The sequence below is a fragment of the Pan paniscus genome, chromosome 1 (genome assembly GCF_029289425.2).
Source record: "Pan paniscus chromosome 1, NHGRI_mPanPan1-v2.0_pri, whole genome shotgun sequence".
NCBI classification, from domain to species: Eukaryota; Metazoa; Chordata; class Mammalia; order Primates; family Hominidae; genus Pan; species Pan paniscus.
The window spans coordinates 156,726,451-156,753,280 of record NC_073249.2 but is presented as its reverse complement, the minus strand read 5'-3'; the positions used below and the strand labels follow the sequence as shown (position 1 = coordinate 156,753,280).

Here is a 26,830-nt window from a genome sequence, read left to right as displayed (position 1 = left end):
AAGGAATGTATTTAAGATTTCTTTAATTCAAAGCAAATTTTTACTTCTAATTACATGAATTTCCAAGAATTTATATTCTGTCATCTAGTATTTTTTTACTGGCAGATTTACTATGGTTTACAAGTGTAATATTTTGGAATCTTCTTTACTACATCATTAGTCAATCAATTTTAATGAACTAGTGATGAGATATAATGTATCATATAACTTTCATCTAAGTTTTAAAGGCTGTATGGCATTTTTAGAGATATAATGCTGCTTTAAATTTGAAAAAGCTAAAGTCACTGAAAGAGTCTAATTATTAAGTGATTGGTTATCTGAAATATTAATCATATTTTAAGAAAGCATAAAAATAGTAAGTAAAATAAAAAAGGCAATGTGTAACCAAAATAAGTATCAGTCCATTGAAAATTGAAGAAGTCAACCAGTGAACTGGCTCTGTTACCTCTATTCAGCCAAGCTGTCAACTTGACTGCCTCTTTTCTTAATCAACTGAGTCTCAAACCGCAAAGAAAGCAATTACATAACCATCAGTCATTCAGTTGCCAAGATTTATTTCTATCAAGTTTCAATAAGGTTGTATTTAGTTTTGCCTTTACAGCAGTGAAGGCTTATGGGATACACTTCTTTCTGTATTAATAATAAAAGTCATTCCAATTAAGACAATCTGCAACTTAATGTAGAGAAAATCAGAGACCCATAGCACTCAATACAGAGAACAATGTACATTTTGTGACATAAATATCACGTAATAGACAGATGGAACTCTGAAACTGTAACCTTAGGCTATGTTTAAACTGAATATCAATTGCTTATATCAATGATTCTTAAACAGAAGACAGCAGACATGTCCTCTGTTACTAATGTCAGTGTGTTTTATCCCCAAGGGACGCATTCCTTAAGTATGCTGGATTGATTGAGAACCACTCCTATAGATAATAAGTATACTTGCATTTAGCAATAAGGGAAGTAAAAAATATTTCTCTAATATAAAAGTGTATAAACCAAGAACTTTCCAGTGAGTCAAAATAAGATTTAAATGTACTATAAGTGTCCAGTCATGTTTGGCATGATTGAAATATTTGGTCATGCTGATTAGTTTATATTAGTGTTTATATAACACTAAGGTAATGGCCATATGCCCCTTTCCAAACCACCCTAATCAGCCCCTGCAAAAACAAATCAGGACAACAACAATGGAACTGAACTACTATGTCACCAGTACATCTATCTGTTATTGACCAGGGTATCTTGATGATTAGCACAGTGGCAAAGACATAATTGGTACTTAATAAATATTTGTTGAATTGATAAATTTGGTTGAATCTGGATAAAATTAGTTACTTCCATAATTGCGATTCCATTGTGAATTATAAAAACTGATAACTTTTCGTTGCTCAGTGCTCCCGTGAATTTTATGAATAGAAACAACGATACAGTGATAATAGTTTACATTGATTGCCCTGTTTTATTTGTGTATTTACAGGCAAATGGACACAGTTTTGTACATATGGAACATGAAAAAGCTGTATTACTACTGAAGAGTTTCCAGAACACAGTAGACCTAGTTATTCAACGTGAGCTTACTGTCTAAATATTTTTTATAAATAGTGAAGATACGTCTAGCCAGACCTAATGTTCAAAAATAAATTTATACATAGAAACAAATTTTGCCAATTGCTGGACCAATGGCAAACATTAGTGCCAAATGTATAATACTCTATGTTAGCACTGACCATCCTTAAAAAATGTTAACTCTATAAATATGATGTTCATGTGGTTATGTATTAGTTTTAATTGTCAGCCTCTGGCTGTGCATTGGTGCAGTTTTGTTTCTGTTTTTGTTTTTGTTTTTAATCAAATAAGTTTCTTCTCAAAGTGGATTTCATATAATTTCGGAGCACGGAAGCACACACAAGCTCTTTATGAATTCTGCTCTCCATCAGAAACACTGCCTCAAAGTTGTATATGCCTTTATATAGAAAATACAAATATAAAGAATTGTAATTCCCATAAAATATTTCTAGCACAAGGTATATGTTGGCATATATACAAAAAGAATATAGAGAAAAACAATATTTTCATAAACTAAACATCTCAGATAGAGAAAAAATATATCTTAAAATAAGACTTTACTATATTGAATCTTTTTCAATAAAAATTACATGATAATGCCTTATGAAAGTAACTGTACATATGGTATAAAGTGTTTATATTTGGTTCCATATTCATTTGCTAAATTCTCATGACACAGAGTGAAATATTTCATAAATTAGCCATTTATCTCTGGGACCCAAATAAAAATAGGATGAACTAATTTGTTCAATGCCTTTAGCTAATTACAATAAATGCAGAGTTTAGAAACAGACTAAAGGTCATTGTAGTTAAGTCTTTTTCACCACAAATTTAAGCAGTGGATGATGGGTGGCAGGAAAGGTATTGCTTTATTCCTTTCAAGTTCATGTTGATTATAAACTGTAGCCCCTGTGATTTCTTTACTTGTAAATGTGGAATTTATTTGTGTGTTGCTTAATCTAATTTGCTACTTTTTAAATTATTTAAAACGAGTTTTGGAAATTGATAAAATTTATCATTACGAAAGACTGCTGTTAGAAAGTTATGGTAGGTGATTTTAAATCCTTGGTATTTAAATATGAAACTTCAAATATAATTTCTCAGAGCTGTGGTCTACCTGTATCATTAATTTCAATGGCTGTTTTTCTGGGCAGAAATAGATAAAATACTTTTTTTCCAAAAACGGTTTCAAGGTATGTAAAATCCTGAATGCTTTTTCACTGGAGAGAAAGACAAGCATGGTTAATGTAGAATTATTTACTTTTCCATTGAAACTATTTTCCTGCATAAATGATCAAAATTTATTTTATAATCCTTCAAAATACTTATCTTTCATATTAGTCATTAATTTAATTACAATATTAATTTGAATTTCCAGGATAATTTCCCGGAGTTGGTTGCATGCATTATCTTTCATAATTTTACATAGTTCTTTTGTTATATAATGAATTTACTTTACATGCTAGTGTTTCAAGTATTGTATGAGGATTTTCACAATAGTTTCACTGAATGATGTCACCAGAGCTCTGAGAATAATATTTGTAAGTTAACTGTTTTATGGGGACATTGAAAATATTGTATTTTTGTAGGGTCTATTAAAATGAGTGTCACTTATTAGAAGTACAGTGGTATTTTTTGGCAATAGAATTTGTCACTTGGGAGAAAATAATACTTCACTTTATAGATGATGCACTAATTTTGATGTTGCTTTATGTCAGGGTGACATTATACCATGATTTTATAGGGTTTGACAATTAGCTAATGATTAACTGATTGGCCTATTTAGTATGTTTCCCAGAAGTAACTTTTAAATGCATTTTAATATATTGAGAGTTTCAGATGAGAAATGTCTTTCAGAGACTAATTTTCTTTGTTGAAAACTCATGTCAAGCCACCATATCCAGATATTATAGGATGATCATCATTAATCAAGACAGAGGCCTTTACTGGCCTCATAAGATCACTTAAAGAAAAAAAACTCATGGCTGTAGTTTGGTGGCAATGAAACATCTGAAATCATCCCATCAGTTTTTCTTAATCTTTTATGGGAGAAGTGGGAGAAGAGCCAGATATAGAACTGCCCCAAGTCTTTTTCTTATGGTTTCTATATCAAACCCAGGGCTTCAGGAGATCCTTCTAAGACACACAGCTGAAAGGATCATAATCCTAGTAAACACCTCTGCCACTCCTGATGTGACAACATTGTCCTGAGCCACTTCTTTAGTACTTCCTGTTCTGCAGTTCAGAAATGAGGAAAAGAGAAAAGGGATCCTTGACCAACTGGAAAAGTTATCTGATATGCCAAAGCACCTCACTGTCAATAGTACTGCCATGTTGCATACTGAGAACAGGCAGGTAATAATGAAAACAGGCAGGCCAGGCGTGGTGGCTCACACTAGTAATCCCCACACTTTGGGAGGCCAAGGTGGGCGGATCACTTGAGGTCAGTTCAAGACCAGCCTGGCCAACATGGTGAAACGCCATCTCTACTAAAAATACAAAAATTAGCTGAGCATGGTGGCGGGCACCTATAATCCCAGCTATTTGGGAGGCTGAGGCATGAGAATCAATCGCTTGACCTGGGAGGCGGAGGTTGCAGTGAGCTGAGATTGTGCCACTGCACTCCGGCCTGGGCAACAGAGCGAAACTCTGTCTCAAAATAAATAAATAAATAATTTATTTAAGTAGAAAAGAGGCAATTTTTTTTAGGTTGACTGAATAGAATCACTAAACACTTGAGGGGTATAAACCTCACTAATTCTATAGGTGATGAAAACCAATTATACATTGATTTTTGATTATTGACTTTTTGCAGTAACTGATTTTGCTGCCTGAAATTAGAATCTGGTTATTTTAACAATAAAAAAAAGTCAAGGGTGTGCCTTTTAAAAAAAAAAAAAAGAAAAATCAATAACAACAAAAAGAACTGGAATTCATGATGGCTCCAGTAGATTCTACCTCTTGGTCTTTAATTTTTATTGGACTGTTTCTGAGGAAGGTGTTTATATGTGATAAGTCAGTAAGATCTAATGGAGGAGACTGAGAAACATTAGAGGTAGAAAGAGCAAGTGATGAAAATTACTAGTAAAATTGCAAATTTTGCAAGACAAATAGACATTAGTGGACAATTTTTAAAACTATTTACAAGGCTCATAATATTTTGTCATTAAAGCTCTGCTATGATAACTCCAGCCTTCTGATGACAACACAATAACCTAAACATACATAGTAACTCCAAAGTATAAGTGCATTTTTGACAAGGAATATTCAAAGTCAGTATGAAATACAACATTATGCTAATGTATTACTCATTGAAGCCTATAAAAGATATGTATCTCCATTACTTAGAATTGTAATTATTAGGTTGCTGAAGAAGTAATTGCGGTTTTTACCATTAAAAGTGCAGGCAAAAACCACAATTACTTTTGTTCCAACCTAATACATAGATGTAAAACAATCTCAGTTGTTTCTGGACCTTACCTTGGATCACGACCTTTGAGATGGAAAACAGCTTTAAGGAGAGACTGACAAGCCAATGTTAATTTGCTCTTAATCTTAAAGATGATTGCACACATATCACTAATGTAATTACTTATTTAAAAATAGGACTGACATATCTTTCAACTGGTGAGCTAAAGAGAGAGAAGATTCAGAGGGGAGAAAACATGGAAGAAATTAGATTTATATATTCAAATATTAAGTGAAAAGTATCTGAATTTGTCAAAATGGTTAGATGAAAGAAACCAAAAAAACCATTTTATTTTTAATCATAAAATCTATTTAATATATATCTAATATCTATTAATATTTAAGCTTTCCAATGTAAAGCTTTGGAAAATGTAGTGTGCTTGCCACCTTGTCTTTCCGTTTAGTATGTTTACTAACTGTTAAGGACAGTCTTAACACTGTCCTTAACCAATTTCTACCCCTCATTAGCACACCGATCAAATATGTCTGATGAATACATTCTCATCAAGAGGCAAGAATACAACATAACCAGGTCAAAAGCCATACCGAGGTAGGACTACCACTCAAAGTCTTTGATAAATTCGATCAAACAACATATTTGACTAATTCGTGATATGCCGACCAAACAGTAAGTTTATTAGCACACTGGGTCAATAAAAAGTTATGCAAATAATGAAATCCAATAGGTTAAGAAGATGGGTCCTTTATCTAGTATAAAGAAAAGCGGGGTTGAAGTTCCACTGTAGTTCCTTTCACAGAAATGCTAAATCTTACTGAGCTTAATTAAATGTTCAAACTCTGGGTTGGTAATGTGTCCTCTCTTCACACTTGTAGCTACCTGATCATCTGGGACTTGGGGGGCATCTCCAGGTTGGTGATCACTTGCATGAACATTTTTCCTTAGCAATACAACCACCTTCTGTTAAGAAAAGCATCTTGCCTTGGCTCAGAATATTTCCCATCACCCACCAACACCATACCCAAAGAATACATTATAGCAAGAAAACAGAATGTGGGCTGTGGACAAATAGATGTGCGCTATGTATAGAAAGCATGTGGGTCACTATTACAGGAGATCCTGAGTGTCAGCTCCATTTTGATCTAAACTGTTCAGGAAATCTATTTTCCAAGATGCACCACTTGTACAAACTAAGGTAGATGCAATCAAGTTTTCCAGTCATATCCTGAACCTTCTGGGGGCATTTCTGTTTCTAGCGTGTAAAACTGACCTGTCTTCATTGCTGCAGTTGCTGCTATAGATCCGTCCCTCCAACTCCCCATGTTTTTCCAAAGGCAGTGGATGTCTGCTTCTATCCTGCTGAAACAAAGATAAGAGACCCTCTTAGAGTGATAGCTGTTCGGAGAGCCTTGAGTATCAACAGATGGTTACAGCTCCCAATTTGGGAGGAACTTTCTTGGGTAACGCAGGAACCTGGAGTAGTAGCATTAACTAAGGCCCAAAGATGGAGTGCTTATAATGTTACTGACAACAACAAACAAAGCCTGTGTGCAATGGTGGGGGTGGCAATGCCTTTATAAAACTGTTTCCGCTTCTGTTTTTAAAATGTTGGGTTTTGCTGGGTTGAGGAACTTTCTCTAAGCCTCTCAGCTTCTTACTGAGACAGGTTCCAATCTTCCTTACTTTCAACACTGCCTGCAAGAGAATGGTTTGGAAACACTCCCTGGTAAGGATATAAATTGCACAGCTTCTACTTTGGAGAATTCAGAGATTTTTGAAAAACCGAGAGGGCAAGTGTACTCTAAGTTTTTATTTAAAAACATATAGTTAAAGTATAGGAATATTGAGTCCCTTGGGATTTTAACCATGTGATTATGTCAACCTTCCCTAAGAACAGTTCTATGGGAAGTAAGGAGAAAAGACCTGAGAGAGGAGAAAATTTACTGGTTAACTTCAGAGGCATTTCTTCAGCTGGTAGAATCTTCCCAGTTGGGTTCTGAGCTCATGCTCTTTGTAACAACACACTGAGCACTAAGCAATGTAAGAAATGGGCCTGGATTAAGGCATGCAGAAATGAGAAGGATACCTCTGCAGCTCTGTCAATACTTCCACAAATTGTCTGCAAAACACCCTTTTTGTGCCTAATTTTGTTATGGCAGCACCTCAAAAGGTGGAAGGTTGTGAAATTCACGCAGCATTTATGTAAACATTCCATGACTCTTACTAGTCTACGGTTGGAACCACTATGTAGTCCTACCCAAAGACAAGGTCTGGGTCAAATTTCCACAGGTGAGATTTTGAAACCTGGCATAATTTTCTCTTCTCCTTTTTTGAAAAAAAGACTTTTATGTGACTTTTTCTTTTCTTTCTTTTTTTTTCTTGAGACAGAGTCTTGCTGTGTCACCCAGGCTGGAGTGCAGTAGCACTATCTTGGCTCACTGTAACTTCCACCTCCCGAGTTCAGGCAATTCTCATGCCTCAGCCTCCTGAGTAGCTGGGATTACAGGTGCGTGCTACCACACTGGGCTAATTTTTGTATTTTTAGTAGGGACAGGGTTTCACCGTGTTGGCCAGGCTGGTCTCGAACACCTGGCCTCAAAAGATCCACCTGCCTCGACCTCCCAAAGTGCTGGGATTACAGGCGTGAGCCACTGTGCCCAGCATTTTTTCATTCTTTAAGCTAGCATAGATTTCACTGGGTGTAGAAATTGGTGTTGAAAGAAAGTTAAATGAATCACCCAATCTTTCTCTAGTTTTGAAAGTGTATTTTTTTATCACTGTTGCACAAGTGTATTGTTTGTGCTTATTTTTTTCCTTCTTTAAAATAACAGGTTGAATAAGCAACCTAACAAATAGCCAAGTATCTTTACATCCAGAGTAAAGTATCTTAGTACAGGGAACTTTATTTTCATAGCAAACTCTTGTACTTCCTCCACAGGAAAACATTTACTGTAGCTGAATCTCTGAGGCCTAAAGTGTATTATTCATAAACTGAAAACATTTGGAGACATTTCATTGAAGAATATAACAAAAACATTAAATATTATGATTATAAATATTAAAATAAATATTTGTTGGGCATCAACTACATATCAGGTACTACGAGGGATGTAATGTGGTCCCCTCAGCACAGAATCTCACAGTCCAGAGGAAAGATGAGAGAAGTTCCACATCAAAGACAGTACGAGGCAATGTGGTGAGTCCCTTTATTCCTGCCCTCAACCATCCTATTGCAAAAGGAAATCGAGTCTTTATCTAGTCAAATCTGTTTCAGTTTGAGCATGGTTTGTTCCATTTGGAGCTACAGATAGGTCTTCTGCTGGCTCTTGTGACCTTCACACAGCTCACATAAAGAGTGTCACAAAGCCGGGCGCGGTGACTTATGCCTGTAATCCCAGCACTTAGGGAGGCCGAGGCAGGTGGATCACTTGAGGTCAGGAATTGGAGACCAGCCTGACCAACATGCTGAAACCTCATCTCTACTAAAAATATGAAAAATTAGCCGGGCATTGTGGCGCGCACCTGTAATCCTAGTTACTGGGGAGGCTGAGGCAGGAGAATTGCTTCAACCCAGCAGGCGGAGGTTGCAGTGAGCTGAGATGGTGCCACAGCTCTCCAGCCTGGGTGACAGAGTGAGACTCCATCTTAAAAAAAAAAAAAAAAGTGTCACGAAAAGTGTGAGCTAGATGAATATTTGCCAGGATTTAGGGCAACATTTGATAGGCTAAACGTGGCAAGTGTGAATGCCTTACTAGACAAGATAAATAGCAACCAGAATCTCTTGAATCTCTGGAAGAGGAGCGAGAATTTTGCCAATTTGTTTGTTCTAAAGAGGAAAGGAAATGAAGAAAGGTGTTCCTCAACTTGGTCCAGCACTGTGTCTGTATGCCCCTGACATTATGGGAGAAGGAGATGGAATTCAACACTTTAAAAAGTGTGGGGGGGGTTGCTTGAAAAGAGTCTTCTAGGTTCCGCCGCCCCAAAAAGTCCCTCCTATGACCACTGTCAGGGAGCGTGGGAATCCCTGCTGTCCAATGTTAGAATGACCCACTCAGAAATGCAAGGAGTTGAACAATCATTCAGCTGGCTGCATTTCACGTTTATTTACTTCACTTTTTGGGTGGAGAACATTTTCACTACACGCTGCTCAAGTGATCCCCTGAAAATACTGTTTGCATGAGATTGGATCACACATACCATGTATCATCAACATCTATTCTTCTAAGGAGTTCTGATCCTCTGAATCTGGAAATTGTTTTCTTTTCTTCACCCTATGCATACTCAGTGTTTTAGACACATATAAATCCTTACTTTTCCAAGTATTCGCTGTGTTTTATATTTCAGCTTTTGCCCACACTGTCTCTCTACTGGAATGCCTTCCTCTCCCTATTCCCTTTCTAAATTATTAAAATCATATGCAGCCTTCAGAGCCCAGCTCAAACAGCACTAGAATCATGAAACCCTCCATAGTCTTCATGGAAAAAAATTTCTGTACTCAGCACTACCATATTAATTTTTTCTTATGTTTTTTAGTATCTTTCCCATTCTGCCTGAGATCATAGCTATTTGGTGTTTGTTTTTCCTATGAACTTTAAGCTTTTTGAGAGAGAGGATCAGACAATACTTAACAAAGGACTTCTAGACAGAAGAGCCTCAGGAGAGGTAAAATGACCAGATGTTTTGTTTACCATATATCCTTAATGCCTGTCATAGTGTCAGAAACATAGTATAGGTTCTCAATAAATATTTGTGTAATTATTAAGTGGATGACAGGCCTGGCACATAGTGCACTTTATAAATATTGAACTAAACAGCAAATTGATCTTCAATTTGTGTAACCTTAAACTACCAACCTTTCATCTTCTCAGTTGACTCAAAATTCCCAGTTAAAAAAATTTCTCCTTTTTAACTCAGTCTTCCTCCTCTCTTCAGCATTTTTCTAAGACGTTTTTGGTCTTTTCTGCTGTGTTTCAGCAGTTACATTTAATTTTCCTTTTGTGTGTTCTAAGGACCTTAACACTATCCAAAAAGTAACACCATTCAAAAAGTGTAAGAAGTGGCTTTTATTTAATTGGAGCACACCATATCTATCCTTTTGATTTGATTGGGTTTCATTTCTCTTTGAGAAGAAGTCATGCACATTGTCACTTGATAGATTACGTTACCTAAGCAATTTTTACAATTTGGATGTGGAGGGAAGAATAAAAGATGTCATGAGAGAGACGAGGCTACGGAAGTGTAGTTGAGAGAAAGGGGTCTCCACCCGCCTATTTAGCTCTAAATTTTAATCAAACTGCTGCCAAATGCTGCCCGTCCTTTAAGTAGATAAAAGAATAGTCTGTCTACAGGCTGTTGGCCACAGTTGAGCATGACAATGTTTACACACTGCATTTTGGCATCATTTCATGAATAGATCCCACCCCCTATATCCCTAAAGTGAAGATGTCATATAGTTCAGCCAAAATTATCAAGCCACTGTAAAAGCTATATAATTGATATGATTAACTATTTAGATAGAGCACAGAAAAAAAAAAATCAGGGTTACCTTGACAAAACCATGTTACCCCTCCCAAACTTTTGTAGAGATAGAATCTGGCCTGTTGATCTCAAAGTAGAAAGAAAGCATGCTATTTATACTGCCATGATCTTTGGCTTCATTAGATCCTTCCCCTGAAGGGACAAAAAATGGAATCCAGCCCCTTAAAAGAAAAATGATATCTAACTGGGAATCTAATGATATCTAAGACCCCCAGGTTGGTAAGCTCCTAACCACAATCCCTTTATTACCTCATGGGACCTTAATTTCCTTTCAAGTAAAACATTTCTGTCCTAGCTTTCTCACAAAAATATTTCCCATGTCTTTCTATTTGGGTTTCATAGCTAAGTAACTCCAGAATTGAGTGAAATATTCCGAAACATTAAATGTTTTGTCATTGACTCTTTTACTTATACTATTAATATTAATTACCCTTATTCTACCTCTGCTTTTTAATTTCTTTGTATAAAGAGAACTTGATAACTATCAAGTTAATTATGTCTTCTTTTCATAAAATTTTTGATTTAGAAAGATTTAGATAAAGTCATAGTATATCTTGAAGGAAACAGCCACCATTGCTGTCTTTGATAGCATGATGCCTCAAACTCTCCAGGGGCCTACTCTTTGGTATCTTGTAGCCCAGTGTCTATACATTTACATGGGTAAAAGAATGCCAATGTCTCTTTGAACAAAAATGAATGAAAAATGAACTGGAAAAGTGAAATATTAATTGAGAGAGTGACATTATCTTAGGATAGTAAGAATATTTTAGAATAGTAAGAGTACTTTAATGAAATATTTTTAAGTAAGAGCATTTTAGAATAATGAGAATAATGAGTGAGTAAGGAACAAGAACAGACTAGGGCTGGGAAAGAGGGGAATTAATAAGTTATTAAGGAAGAAAGAATGAGAAAGACAAAAGAAGGGCAATAGAGGACTGATACAGAGAATCAGAGAGGAACTGGATAAAAGAAATCAGATTCAGGCATATCCTCCAGTCTCTTCGTTCTGGTGACCGTGCCCCTTCTTCAGACAGCCCTGAATTCCCTTCCTCTCTCTCTGCTCTCTCTTGGCCAGAGGAGTAATCGTTCAGCTCTTCTTGGTTTCTGGCTTCCCTCCTGCTCTTCCAGATGTCAAAAGAAGAATTTACAGTGAAAAATAAGGTGCATATTAGAAATATATTTAGTTTAATTGCTATTCATTTCTAGAAACTTTTTGTCTAACGTCATAGGTAATGCTTTAGTCATACAACTTCTCAGAACAAGGAAAAAAGTTATCTCATTTTTTAAAATTACCAGAGTACTTTCTTTTCTTTTCTTTTCTTTTCTTTTTTTTTTTTTTTTTGAGATGGAGTCTCACTCTGTCATCAGGCTGGAGGCTGGAGTGCAGTGGCACGATCTCAGCTTACTGCAACCTCCGTCCTCCGAGTTCAAGCAATTCTCCTGCCTCAGCCTCCCGAGTAGCTGGGATTACAGGCGCCTGCCACTGCACCCGGCTAATTTTTGTATTTTTAGTAGAGACGGAGTTTCACCTTCTTGGCCAGGTTGGTCTTGAACTCCTGACTTCGTGATCCACCTGCCTCGGACTCCCAAAGTACTGGGATTACAGGCGTGAAACACCGCGCCCGGCCGTACTTTTCTTAAATAAAGACTAATGTCAGACAGTGTGGCTATAGGTAAAAGCTCTGTGGAGAAAGGAGCAAAATTATTGTCCTATCATAAGACAGAAAGGGACCTTGAGAGGATCTGGTTCATCTGTCTATCTTCAGGGAAGGATTCATGCTATTCTTAAATTCCTGGAGCGAAGGGGTGAACATTTCCCTCTGTAACCCACCCTTATAAAGCAACAAATTGTGTTTCATCTCAATAAAATCCTCTAGTTTAAATTACTGCGTTCAACTCTGACAAATACTATCCTCACATTTAGTTGTACACATCCACATACTCTTTTAAAGAAACATGTGTCTGCAGTTCAGAAGAGCCACCACTAGATGGAGACCTCATATCTACATTTTAAATCCCAGCCTTGGCAATTCTGTAGCTTGGGGGAGCATAGGCTCTACACAGTCCGATTTTTGTTGTTGTCGTGGGTGTTTTTTGTTTGTTTGTATTGAGACAGTGTCGCTCTGTCGCCCAGGCTGGAGTGCAGTGGCGCGATCTCGGCTCACTGCAACCTCCACCTCCTGGGTTCAAACGATTTTCCTGCCTCAGCCTCCCGAGTAGCTGGGACTACAGGCATGCACCACCACGCCCGGCTAATTTTTGTATTTTTAGTAAAGACAGGTTTTCTCCATGTTGCCCAGGCTGGTCTTGAACACCTGGGCTCTATTGATCCGACCGCCTCGGCCTCCCAAAGTGCTGGGATGGCCTTACACAGTCTGTTTTTATGCGCCTTGTGCTGATACAATTGCTAACAACACCCCTTTCCTTTCTCCTTTGAGAAAATTTGAAACAATGCTCTAAATTTACACAATTTAAGAAAAAAACCAAGAGCTTTGAGCTTATTTTAAGCAGTTTATGTGTTTTTTTACTAAACCTCTCAGGTTGTATCAATCACCCAAAACCTAATGAGACAGAAACCACTTTCTCAGTGAGGCTTGATTGTTTAAAGTTTTGATGTTCCTTAATTGTTCAGTTTAATTATTATGCCCACCAGTTTAATAGTTCTTCTCTAACTTGTGTTTTCCAAATATTTTGCTCCTATCTCCCATTATTTTAGCCACACTTCCTTCAGGTATGCCCATTCCAAGTATGTGGGAATAAATTTGTCTCAAGTTACTCAAAATTATTTTTAAAGTTAACTTTCCAAAACTTAAACATCAGGAACTGTGGTTAAGTTTGCCTAGCCTTCTTTATGTAATTCTAAAACTAGTCCAATCTGAATATGTGTGCATCTGGGTATAGCTTTATTTCCATCTGGCAATAACTAGGCATCTACAATAAACGCCTAATTTTTCATTTTATTTATGTGTATGAGTAATCAGCATAATATGACAATCAGATTTTATTCTATTATGAAGTGAATAAGAAATGTATTTCGAAATGTATTTCAAAATGTCTCTCACAAAGTGATCATTGGATTCCCAAGGTAGTTTGCAATCTCCCCAGCCTCTCTCCTTTCAGTGGGAATATCTGGGTGTTGAAGGCAGAGAACCCCTGGCAGCCTTGGTGACATGTGTCCTCAAGCTATTTTGGTTCTTCTTAGTCATTTGAAATTCCAAGGCCTCTGATGGCTGGATCATTGCTAAAAAGGCCAAATGTTTTTGTTTACTTCCTCTAAGCTAATTATATCCTCACCCTCACAGCTTAGCCAGCCTCCTGGTCTGAGCTTCTTCTTTGCTAATTCCATCAAAGCCCTACTTATATGGGTTTCAGGTGTTCCCCTGCCAACCATTTAATCTTTTTTTCTTCCAACCCGGAGCAAAGGTAGAGGGAAGACAAGGTGTTCTTTCCCAAAGTTTATGTGAAGCCATTTATATCCTCTGGTGTTTTCCTCCAAAAAAACAATTTCCTTCTAGCCACATGATCACCAGATACTAATACAGAATACTCTTTCTTAGCAAATTCAATTTAACCTTCTTTGGGGGTTAATATTTTATAAGTTCTTTCTGACCTCAAGCCTGCCAATTTTAGTGCACCATTTTGGGTTTGTTTACCACGTGTTCTTCCTCTCTTTTCAGAGAAGTTAAATATCTCCTTAACAAATTTAAATTGTACACAACAGTGCCACCCATTTTAAAGCAAATACGGCAGGTGTCCACCATTGTTTTGGATACAGCTTTTGAGTTTTTGATTTGCCTGATGTTCTATTTCATCTTTTTTATTCCTTCTATTTTCCATAACTTTAATGTTAGGTTTAGTTGTAAAATCCAGAACTATTTAAATACTAGAATGAAAATTAGATAGAATTTTACTGAAGAGTATAAGAGAAAACGTCTTGAAAGTTTCTATGTATGTATTCCAATTGTGCTTTTTGTTTCTTTTTTCCTTTCTTTTCTTTTGCACTACCTCAGATTTTTGGTATCCACTATTAGCGAAGTATTTTTTTTCTTTGTCTTCTATGGATAATCTTAATTTTTTATTCCTAGGAGCAACCTCTAGGTCAGTGCTTGCTATCCTGCCACTAGCATAGTTCCCCAGGAGCAGGCTATGATCATCTCCTCAAAGCACGGGGGCTTGTGGCTTATTCTTTTCACTTTTTTACCCATCTCCGTGCCATACCGTAGAACAAACATCATTTTTTTAGTTCTGTCATGATGTAAAGAGGTGAGAAGCTCTGCTTTTAGGTACAACAAATGGAAATATCATCTAGGCTGGGTTGGGGTGCAGGACCCCCAGCAGCTGTGGGAAGAGAAGAGAGCAGGAGAAGCTGTCACTTAAAATGCACTGAGATCCTTTTGAAACATCTCATGCACTCCTCCCCAACCCCGACTCCAAGGGTGCTGCTTGTCCAACTGTGTCACCTCCCTGACAAATAAGTGAATATCCGTCATATTCAAGACTTCGCTTTTATTGATGATCATTAAGCTAGAATCTGTAAAAGAGAAAGTTGTTAGATAGTGAACAAGTCCCATTCTCTAAAAGTGATTTTTTCTCCAGGATATCATCATCCAAACTATTCTTGCCCTGTAATATTTGTCTATACTGTCTTGATTGTTTTAAACCAGCCATCTTTGATAGCCAGTTTTGGGATATAAATCTTCAGCCATACTTGTAGAATCATTCAACTAAGCAACAGGTATCTTGCACTTGATAGGTTCTCACAGTCTCATTATGATCAAAACAGATATTCTAGCAGGACATCACTGCTATATTCTTTATAAAACCATGAATGTTGCTAGCAAACAGTTCAGGCATTTCTTTGTGGCCATTTCCCAGAGAAATTCAAACTTGGGAATTAATATCTCTGTGTGTGTGTGTGTGTGTGTGTGTGTGTGTGTGTGTGTGTGTGTCTATATATCAGGCACTTTTTTTTTTTTTGCATTTCCACGTTTCCCAAAAAATGATAGTTACTATCCCTGTCACCTAGGGCCCTAGGTCATCATAAACTACTCAAAGTGAAGGGACTATATTTTCTTCTTTTGCTTGGTCTTGCTGTAAATATGCCCCGCAGGTTCGCCTATACCCCAAAATATATACTTATATTTTGAGTATTCATCCAGACCTGTAGGTTTGAATCGAGAGATGTTTAAGTAATTCTCTTGTAAGTCTGCCTCTGGACCATTCTAAGGTTTGTCCTCTAGCCCATCTATATGTTTATCCTTTTTTAAAAAATTATTTAACTGTTAAAACAATTTGCCTTTTTCTCACTGTGCATTCAATTTAATCAACAAATGTTAATGAACAAAGGGTTATGTTCAAAATTCTATTATAAGAACAATGGAAGATATAAATAAGCCATGGTCCTACCCCTCAAGAAACACAGTCTAGTGGGGAGACACACAAAAAGTCTAATAAATGCTATCGTGTAGGTACAAAATATGAGGAAAGAACACTGTATTGTCACTTTCTCTCACAGTTTAATAAAATGGCAAATGCTTTCTTTCTGCTTTATTGCTTTTTTAATGCCTTTTTTTTTTTCTGAGACAGGGTCTTGCTCTGTCACCCAGGTTGGAGTACAGTGGCATGATCATGGCCCACTGCAGCCTTGACCACCTGGGCTCAAGTGATCCTCCCACCTCAGCCTCCTGAGTAGCTGGGACTATAGGCATGCACCACCACTCCTGGCTAATTTTTTTATTTTTTGCAGAGACAGAGTCTTGCTATGTTGCCCAGGCTGGTCTTGAACTCCTGAGCTCAAGTGATCCTCCCACCTCAGCCTCCCAAAGTGCTGGGATGATAGGCATGAGCCACCATCCTCGGCTCTATTGCTTTTGTAATATGACCTAAGGAACGTTTTTCTGTTATCTCAGGAAGGAAAGTTCTTGTCCCTTGTATATATATATCTTGTCAAAAAGGACAAGGCTCAGGTGACAGTGGGGACGTAAATAACTGCAGTATCATCCTGAATAAATCATATCACGGAGAGATAGTCACAGGTTAGCTAAGCTCCAGCTTTTCACTTTTCTTGACTGTCTTTCCAAGGAGTAACCCTTTTGGGTCAAAGTCAGAGGGGGCTTGCTGGAATCAAGGGCAGCTCCTCCTTTCTGGAGGAAGGAACTTCATCTTAAGGCTTGATAACAAAGGCTTACTGTTCCACTTAAAGGGATCAATCTGAGGGAAGAAAAGTTAACCTTTAGTGCCCCTTGAAAGCGTTAAAATAATTCTTTTGTGTTTTAAACACCTAAGAAAAATGTACATACATCTGGTGGACTTGCATATCTTTAACACTTATCATGTACCTACATACAAGGAAAACATTATACTCTTTACTGTTAGCAAACACTCCACCACTGGGGGTTGCTTTGTGTTTAAGTACCTAATAGGACCCACCAGAGTTCAGTAAGAAATGCAACTTGAACAGCCCCTGAGATAAAATTTTCTAGGAAGTATAAAAACTAAAGAATTCCTGGAACTATGCAGACATAGATCAAGTCTCATGCATGTCATTTAGACAGACAGCTGAAATGCTGACATGGCCTATCCAGCTAGAGCCTTCAATTAAGAGTTCTCCAATGTTGACAATTTCAGCTGCCCTAGCAGCCTCTCTAAGCACTAAGAAGTATAGCCATCTAAATCCTTACAACTTATTCTAAGGGAAGAATCTCTTTAGAGATTACATTACACCAGCAAGAGAATATTAATAGTCCATATGGCTTTATTTCCAACAAAATCCCAGAGTTTTTGCTTGCTCTTTGAGGTTAAAATCAAAGATTTTTCACTCAGGATTAGCCTAGATGTAGAACAGCGACTGTATAATAAAGTTGAGTTCAAAAAGTGTATGAGTTCAGTTATGGTCTGGAAAATTAGCTGCCATTTTGTGATGAAGTGTTTGGTTTTTCCTTGTAGAAACTTAGTGTCATTGCGCATCAACTTAGAAAATGTGAATTGATTAAAAATATGTGATGGATTGTGCAGCATGCTTACATTTGAAAATGGAGATTGTGCCTTTAAATACTTAATCAAAGGACTCCTGACCTTCAAGTACCAGTTTGGGCATATTACTGGAGATCCAGGTTGAAAGGTATTGAAAAAAAAGCTCTGTGTCTTTGTATATTCAGTTGTCAACATGGAGAAGCCACCTTTTAAAAAAGATCAGTTCTGTAAAGCATAATGCCTACTACACAGACATCATTATTCTACTTAAAAGTCTTTTTTTAAAATTCCAAATACTTGTGGTAGTAGAAAGCAATAAATATTCTAAAATGAGGGATATTGGTCCTTTTGTGACTGAGCTATATGATAAACTAAGGAAAACTACAGAAGTTATGTCTATTAACTCTTTAAGGTACATGATATAGCAAATAATCATTTATACAACCTCATAGAAAGTTGAGAGGATTAATCAAATTGTTTCAAAATTTTTAAGGAGCCAAATTTAAATTCTCAATACCCTATGAGATTTTTTTAACTATTTTAGATTCTTACCTGAAGAATGCATAGATGTAGTAAAACCATTAAATACAGTAGTATCTGGTGGCCTCTCTGTGTGGAGGAGCTCGTTTGTCCAAGGTATGATCTACCAGTGAGAAGATCAGTGCCAGGTCACAGAAAAAGCTAATCATTGTTAGTTTAATCCTGACCAGCTAGTCTTCCTCCAGGCATCAGCTACCTGATTTTAAAGAGACCATATTAGAAATGAAAAGCAGCAGTCTCTATCATATGTTAAATTCAAAGGCATAGCTGCTCGTGAAGACCCTATTATGTTTTATTTGCCTATCGGAGAAAGAGATCTGCCTACCTGTCTTTAGGAAAAAGCAATGCTTTATGTAGCTTCAATTAGTCCTGCATCAGGTTATTCTAATGCTTCCTACTGCAAAAACCAAGCCCATAAGTCTCCAATCCTAAAAGTCACTAGAATATTGATATAAGGAATTCTGTAAGTGTCAGCAGTATCTCAGTATTCAAACCTCTGTTTAGGGTCCTGCATGTACTATCAAATTGGCCTCCAAACAGCAAGTGATAGAACATTCAGGTGTTTTATTGGATTTCAGAATTCAGATTCAGAATTAAGTACTCTTGGGATAAAGGAAATTAACGAGCTTTTGACATTTCAAGAACTCATTGAGATTGTCAAAGGCTTCAGTAATGAACTCTAACAAATAGATCCAGAAGTCATAAGTGAGAAAGAAAACAAGCATGTCTAGTGAAATCTGTCCAGTGTACGTAACCCTGCACAAAGAGCATATTTTATTCAGACCATGTGGATTCAGATGTACCCTAAAGACAACTATGCTATAATGGCTTGTCTCCTACTTCCTGGCCTCTAGCCCTACCCATTGCCCAGGTGGACGTTATGTTTTTAGTTTTTCCTTTGTGGGTGAGGGAAGAAGAGGACATCAGGTGAAGTGTGCCATTACTATTTGAAAACTAGCTCTGCAGGAAGGGTTAAATCAAATCCTTTACAGGGTGACCTTCCTACATCTCCTTAGAGCAACTGCATTTCAAAATAGGCCAAAGCTGAAGTCATAGGAATGAGACATTAATTGTAGGTTTTCAGGAAAGCTTCGGAGACACGGCAGGTACAGTCTCCCTAGAGCCTTTGAAAATACAACATGTAGGTCCTTCTCAGATTATGCTGAAACTCCAAATCCTTGTTAAAGGTTTTCCTGGACTCCTACAGTCTGGTTTGATCAGTTTATTATTAAGTACTGAATGACAGAGAAGGGTACACAGGGAGGACTTGTATCACATGAAGTAAAATAATTATTTCCTTAATGAGAAACTTAATTTTAGGGTACTTACAATAGCTGCCTTATTGGGGGAAGGGAGGGCATAGATTTGCAAATGGTGGGTTTTTTCGTTTTTTTATGTTGGAGTAATTGAAAAGATACATCAAGCAATAATAAACTAGATGTGCAATAATCTTGTCGAGTAGTATGTGCTGGTTTTGGAAAGGTGAAAAGAAAATTGTTACATCAGGCTGCTTTTATCAAGCTAAGCATGGGCATGCCTTCCCAAAGGGTATATTTGATCCTACAGTTAATTTTAACATTGGGCTGCAAGCTTAACCTCATCAGGAGTGGAATTAGATTTTACAAAGTTCCCCTTATCCAAACTACAGCACGCTTACTACTTTCTCCTTCCATTTTCCACACCTCAGCCCCCTAGGACCAGCTACTGGTAAGTCATTTTGTCCGTTTTCATTGATCTGGCCACCTAAGGAACATCCTGTTTCTTTAAATCCTCAATGCTTAAATTGCCATGTAGAAATCAACTCCCTATCAATTTTCTACATTTAATCCTTGGCTTCTTGTCATATTTTCATTTTTCTGCACTGGTTCCCATGGCAACAAGTCTGTTGGCAGAGAAAGTATGGCTCTGCTTTTAGCCTTCTGCACAAGACAAAATCCTTCTGGTGATCCTCAGGCAAGTATCATATAAAAAGTCAGGAATTGACTACAGTTCCCTTGGCTAATGCCTCTAATCCTTTACTCTCTTGCATGCATTTTCCACCTTATTCCCAAACCAGGCTTGAGAAAAAAAGCATTCAAGGGCCCTGCCCAGTATCTCTTTACTGATACAAGTATTCAAGGGCCCTCCTATCCAATCACAGCCGCAAAGACTGAATATTTTGGTTCAGATGGCTTTCCCTTCTCCCTAAGTGTCAGTGACTTAACTGACATAAATGCATAATTAATGACAAGGACCACTGGGAGCAGCATCGAGAAGCAACTTTCAGTCATTTTTCTATAAACTTTCCTCAGTTCGCAACTGAGGTGTAGCCCAGGGAATAAGTATGTCCTGAATTGAGCCTTAAATCAGTGTCTAATAAGGCAATGGAACACTCAAGCAGATTTTCCCCTAATGAGTAGTTAAGTGGCACAGGAGGAGAGACCGAGGAGTCATCCCAGAGTTCTAAGCTCATAAAGAGGAAGAGATAACAAAAGATGTAGATAAGAGGACATTGTTAACTGGTGGCTGCAAATGAGCAAGGGAGCTTCATTCAGTTGGGACAATTCAGGGTTCAGGTACGAAAAAGGTATCATGGAGAAAGAAAGGGTTTTTAAGAGTTAACAGTCAGTAGAAAGGGAGCCTGCAAATGAGAGAATAGCTTCATGCAGACTTTGGCCCAACTCTGTCTACAAATATTTTTGCAAATAATGTTTCTCTTAATAAAATGATATATTTTGTTTTGAACTTTGGAATTCCATTGTGGCTTGGCACAAAATTATAGGCCTAGCAATCCTAAATCTCCTATGTCCTCAATATCTAGAAACAAGCAGGAACTGTTTGTCAGAAATTAAACAGGACTCATTTGAATGTGCTTTAAAAAAAAAATCAATGAATTCAGGGGAATGAAAATACATGTTAGAAATTAAAATGTGGTTATCTCAGCTATAGTTAAGAAAATTATCAAATGTAAATGATCCCTTTTTTGCTGGATCTTATAAAATATGTGATAAGTACACTGAAGTTTTAAAGTTAGCTGCTTATATTGTACAAAGATATTTTTGGCTCTTTAAAAAGGTTATTTTCCTATATTAAGAAAAGCTTTCTTATATTGAAAACTTTTATTGTGACTCAGGTTTTGTGTCTATGTATAGGCACACATAAATAGGAGGTGTTTTTCTTTGCACATTTGTTTTGCACAGCTAAAATAATGAGGTTAAATAATGCCCAGGTATGCAGGTCAATTGACCTTTTTAATAGCTTAACGAAAGCATTTGACAAATGGACAAAAGAAATCACATTGTATTTCTTTGTATCTCTCCATTCCTCTTACCCTTCCCCAACCCTCTACTAAAGAATATGTCTTATTTAGTCAGGAAATCTTACGTAATATTTTTGGAAGGTCCATAGGAAAAGCAAGATGAAACTCTCAGGCAGACAACATAAAGCAGCTCCCATATCTGCTAGAAAGGTCATTAATTTTCAGAATATATTGTTGAAATAATTTTTATTTTCAATACTTGTAGTCTTTCCACTCAGAGGACTCTTATTTGTCTTGAATGTGGAAAAGGCATCTGGTTCAGGTCAGTAAGGACTGTTGTATGTTAAGTTTTACTCTAGAAAATTTGGTTTTAGCTTTGATGACACCTAGCGTCAGTGGAATGCAATGAATGCTTAATACTTCGGCTTTATAATGTTTGGGCATTTCTCTTTAACATCCTCAAATACACTTTCATCCTTGAAAACACAAGCCTATTTTCTGTTTGAAATGAAGAGAAAGGTAATTGACAGACAGATAAACAGATGATAGTTTTTGTTTGAAGAGCCAATCAAGTTTCTCTTTGTACTCAGTAGGGAACTAAAGGAAGCTTAAGGATAATGACATTGTCTTCATATGAAGAAGAAATTTTTTACTAGTGGAAAATTAGAAGTAAATCCACCAAATTCTGTTTGTAAATTTTAAAGACCACCACAAAAGACCTTGAAAAAAGTGAAACTACTGCAAGATTACTGTTGCTTATTGAAAGTAATACAGTTTTATTTTTTCCACTTTATAACTGCCCAAGGGCTCCCCCAACCAGCTATATATAAGAAAACCATAACATGAACTAGGCTCTTTCTATTCAAAAAAGAAATATTAAACTAACATAAGCAATTCTGAAGGAAGACAGTGGTAGGTTTTCAGATGGTTTGTTAAGAATTATATGTAAAAGGATACTAGATATTATGTTTTGGATTTTTTTTAAGTATCTATGAAAATTATTTTTTCCTAAACGATTTGATAATTGATTACTTTTGACCTCAGTTATTTTGGGGCATAAACCTTTTACTACTCTATAAAGAAGTTCTAATTCTACCTATATGAATTTGTATTTTCCCATATGCCAAACACACACACATAAATTTTCTTTTTCTCATTTCAGCTCATATAATTCAGTTAGTGAAATATTTCACTCTTCTGTAAGTTTAAGAAAAATTCCTAAGCAGTGATACAACTTTGGGTCGCTATTTTAGTAAAATGAAGACAGTCTCTAGACTTTTTTTTTTTTAATGATATCTGACTTCACTACCATATGTGCAGCACAACAGTGACATCTTAAGGCCAAGTAACCAGAGCTCCTTTAGCCAGAGAAAGAACTTGAATTGGGATCTGATTTCAAAGAAATCCCATTATATTATCAAGTCGTTTTCAAATTTACAATATTCGACTGGTAGAGAAAGTGCTTCTTTATGACTTCTTTTGCAGTCTTTGTGAACCTTTTAATGTGCAATAGTAAACATTGACATTTTACATAGACATATTGTATATTAATGCATGCATTTCACTGCATAGTTTATTGACACTACCCTTGTAAAGCTTTTATGGAAGAACCAACAAGCCACAGCAGTATAGCAAAAGAGGCTTAATCTTTATAAATTGGGGCCTTTTCTGTCTCTTTGCTAGCCTAGGTGGCTGTATACAAATTCGGGTGGGAGGGGGCAGGAAACACCTCTTCACATTTAAGGTTTTCTACTTGGGTGTACTCTAGCCAATTCAAAACAAATTGCTTACTTTAATAATACAATTTTACCATTTTATAAAAAAATCAAATCACAACATGTTTAACTGAAATGGCTGTATTGTAATTAATATTTTGAGATAATTGTGATTTTGAGCTTAAATTATATATAAAAAATTGTCATTTTTGTATGTGTTAAAAAGACTACTATATCACAATTAAAAGTACTTTTTAGTTGAACTACATATTGATGTAAATAAAACTGAATGAAGACATATTTACTACTTTATTAACATAGATCGTGAATGTACTTACTGGTTTTTTTGCAGTATGAGACCATAACAACCTTGAAAGCTGCTTCATTTTATGTGCAAAGAAGTCCTATGAATCTATATTTTAAATTTACTGAACCAGTGAAATTAATTACTGTCAGTTAATTTGCAAATGCAAGCTGTATTCTCCAGTTTTATTTTATGTACTGACACTAATTGGTAAAGGTGTACAATGTGATTAGAATGCATTTTGAAGATGCTTTCTGTACAGATACAAAATACAGGGACTAAAATAATGCTGTGCAGTGTATAGCAGAGCCATTTTTCGGCTTTGGTGTACTCAACTTTTTCAGTATTTAAAAAAGTGTTTTGAATAACATAAAAGTCTCCTTATTGTATAAATAATAAAATGTCACCTTATTGTAAAGTGTCTTTTGTTTACTATCAAAGCAGACCTCGTAGTCAGCAACAGAGTTGTAATAAGAAAAAGGCATGTTTTTGTTTTTATTTTTTATTTTTTTGAGATGGAGTTTCACTGTTAACCAAGGCTGGAGTACAGAGTGGCGCGATCTCGGCACTCTGTCATCCTCTACCTCCTGGGTTCAAGTGATTCTCCTGCCTCAGCCTCCCAAGATGCTGAGATTACAGGCACATGCACCATGCCCAGATAGTTTTTTTTGTTTTGTTTTTTGTATTTTTAGTAGAGACGGGGGTTTCACCATGTTATCCAGGCTGGTCTTGAACTCCTGACCTCAAGTGATCTGCCCGCCTCAGCCTCCCGAAGTGTTGGGATTACAGGCGTGAGCCACTGCACCCAGCCAAAAAGGCATGTTTTTTTAAAAAATGAAAACATAAACATTACAATCAATATTTGAAAAATGTAACTTTTATTCTGAACATGTAGTATTTATCTTTATTAGCAATTTTTTTCATAATATAAGCATGCCTCAATCATCCAAAAGCTATCTATCTACCTATCTATATAAATTGGTATACATGCTACTGAATTGACTTCTTAATAGAATCATATGGTAAGTGTTATAATGACTAATCAACCTACTTCTGATAATTTTGGTGTAAACAAAAATGATATTTAATTTTTATTAAATCAAGTTTACCTATATCAAATTCCCTTTTAGAAAAACACTGCAAGTTTAGTCTTACCAAGATTGCAAGTAAATTTTAAAATTATGGTGCTGTAAATAAAAAGGTTTTAAGTTGAAATGTGTACTGAGATTAGCCATATCACAAAAGTCCTATCATGGGTAATGAAAAGTCTTATTTTTAATATATTTTTGTTTCCTTTTTCTTTTGACATGTGGCCCTAGATAAGAAGGTCTTATTTTTTAAATGCCAAAGAACAGTATTCAACAAAATTCGATTTAATTTTATATCTGACAAAAACATAGAAACTGGCTAGTCATATTCAAGTCAATTGGTCACACTGTATGGAATACAAAAATAAATGAGAAAAAAAACAAGTTCTACAAAAATGCTTTGTTATTATAATACTAAACCACATTAAATAAAAATTCATTTTTGAAAAAACTGCTTGCTATAAGAAAATGAAAGTTAGTAGGATAAATCATATGCAAAACATTTAGAACAAATGTATGAACACATTGTGGTTCATTACAAATGTATACAACACCTTACAAAAATCTTAAATAAAAATCTAAAAATATTTACTGGCAGTGAATATGGCCCAGGCTAATTATACCAACGGGTAGGTGATACTGGGAAACTACAAGATCAATTACAATAATCACCTTTTAAGATGATACTAAAACAAATGTTACATCCTCCTTAGAATTAACCAGGGTTAATAATACATGACAAGGGTTATAAAGCAACTCCATGTTAAGTAGGAATTCGGTCTCTCAAATATTCAAGTATAGCAGCTGTTCCTTTCATTAATATGGCTGCTCGAGGAACTCGGAATGGATTTCCACCCAGTAGTAATGTTCTAAACAAAAGAGAGAAATTGAGAACGTAAACATTTTCCATTAACAAGGTTTTTCGTCTAATTTCATTTGCAATTTTATAAATAAAATTTCTGTATTTTTTTTTCTATTTGCCCCTTTTTATTTTTATTTCTTTTTTTGAGACAGAGTCTCACTCTGTTGCCCAGCCTGAAGTGCAGAGGTGCAATCTCAGCTCATTGCAACCTCCACCTCCCAGGTTCAAGTAATTCTCATGCCTCAGCCTCCCGGGTAGCTGGGATTACAGGTGTGTGCCACCACACCCGGCTAATTTTTGTATTTTCAGTAGTGAGGGAGTTTTGCCATTTTGGCCAGGCTGGTCTCAAACTCCTGGCCTCAAGTAATCTGCCCGCCTCAGCCTCCCAAAGTACTGGGATTACAGGAGTGAACCACCATGCTTGAGCTATTTGCCCCTTTTCATATCTGAACATTTAAACATTAGAATTATAACTAATTAATAACCCAAAACATATTAATTGAATACTTACTTTGTGAAAGGTACTGAGCCAAGTAATTTATATTCAGTCACTCTTAACAATCCTATTTTCTCAACAATCCTATGATGTAAGTACCATTAATAGTTCTGTTTTAATAGATGAGGAAATACAAATTTAGGGGGGTAAGAAATATTGTCTAAGATCAAACAGCTACTAAATGATGGAGCTGTGATTTGAACCACCCTTTTATCCAGCCTTCTCAACCTTATTAAGTGACTGTATACTAAATGGTCAAGTAAAATTTAAACAAATATCAGCATGAGTCATCCAAGCCAAGGACTGTAATGTAATCAATGTATCACCACCACTGCTCCACCCCCTGCCTCCCAAAACATTAACACATTCTGCCCTCTCCCTCCTTTGAGCAGATACACATATATAAATCTATTTACATGTTCTGAGAGTTCAACTTAATATTTAAGAGCTTGTTTTGTTTCATTATATAATAAAATATCTTCAATTAAGAGAGGCTTTATTATTTTTAACAGTTAAGTGTTTATGTAAACAAAAATCAAAGGACTCAACCATATTGTTGATCTAAATTATATCTTCAAATATTTCTGTGTTTCTTGGGAATTCTTTTAAAGACTTATTTTCTTAATTTCTAGAAAAAAAAGTTGATTACAGTTGATCCTCATTATTCATGGGTGCTATATTTGCAAACTTGCCTACTCACTAAAGTTTGTACCCCCAAATCAATGTGTGGCACTTCCGAGGTCATTCATAAACATGCACAGAGGAGCAAAAAATTGGAGTCACCCCACGGGCATGTTCCCAGGTGAGACTGAACAAGGTGATGCTTTGTCTTCTTGTTTCAGCTCTTATACTGTAAACGGGTCATTTTGGTGGTTCATTTAGTGCCACGCTTTTCAAATTTTCATACCTTTGTTGGTGATTTCACTGTGTTAAATGGTCACCAAGTGTAATGCTAAAGTACTGTCTAGTCTTCCTAAGGACAAATGTGGATTACGAAAAAAATACATGTGTCAGGTAAGCTTTGTTCAGGCATGAATTATAGTGCTGTTGGCCATGATTTCAATGTTAATGACAC

General features: G+C 36.3%; 2 protein-coding genes across 9 annotated transcripts in view; one reads left to right on the top strand and one right to left on the bottom strand.

Annotated features, from left to right (window-relative positions):
- Window positions 1-23,727, top strand: part of LRRC7 (leucine rich repeat containing 7) — a 577,334-nt gene extending 553,607 nt beyond the window's left edge. For all 8 annotated transcript variants that reach the window (XM_055117394.2, XM_034967334.3, XM_055117378.2 and 5 more), the window contains one exon: window positions 1,487-23,727. In XM_055117394.2, the coding sequence (XP_054973369.1) occupies window positions 1,487-1,594 (108 nt within the window). In that variant the 3' untranslated portion in view covers window positions 1,595-23,727. The remainder of the gene's footprint in view (window positions 1-1,486) is intronic.
- Window positions 23,728-24,170: 443 nt separating this feature from the next.
- Window positions 24,171-26,830, bottom strand: part of LRRC40 (leucine rich repeat containing 40) — a 60,934-nt gene continuing 58,274 nt past the window's right edge. The window contains exon 15 of the mRNA XM_003830608.4: window positions 24,171-25,266. Coding sequence (XP_003830656.1) covers window positions 25,161-25,266 — 106 coding nt within the window. The 3' untranslated portion in view covers window positions 24,171-25,160. The remainder of the gene's footprint in view (window positions 25,267-26,830) is intronic.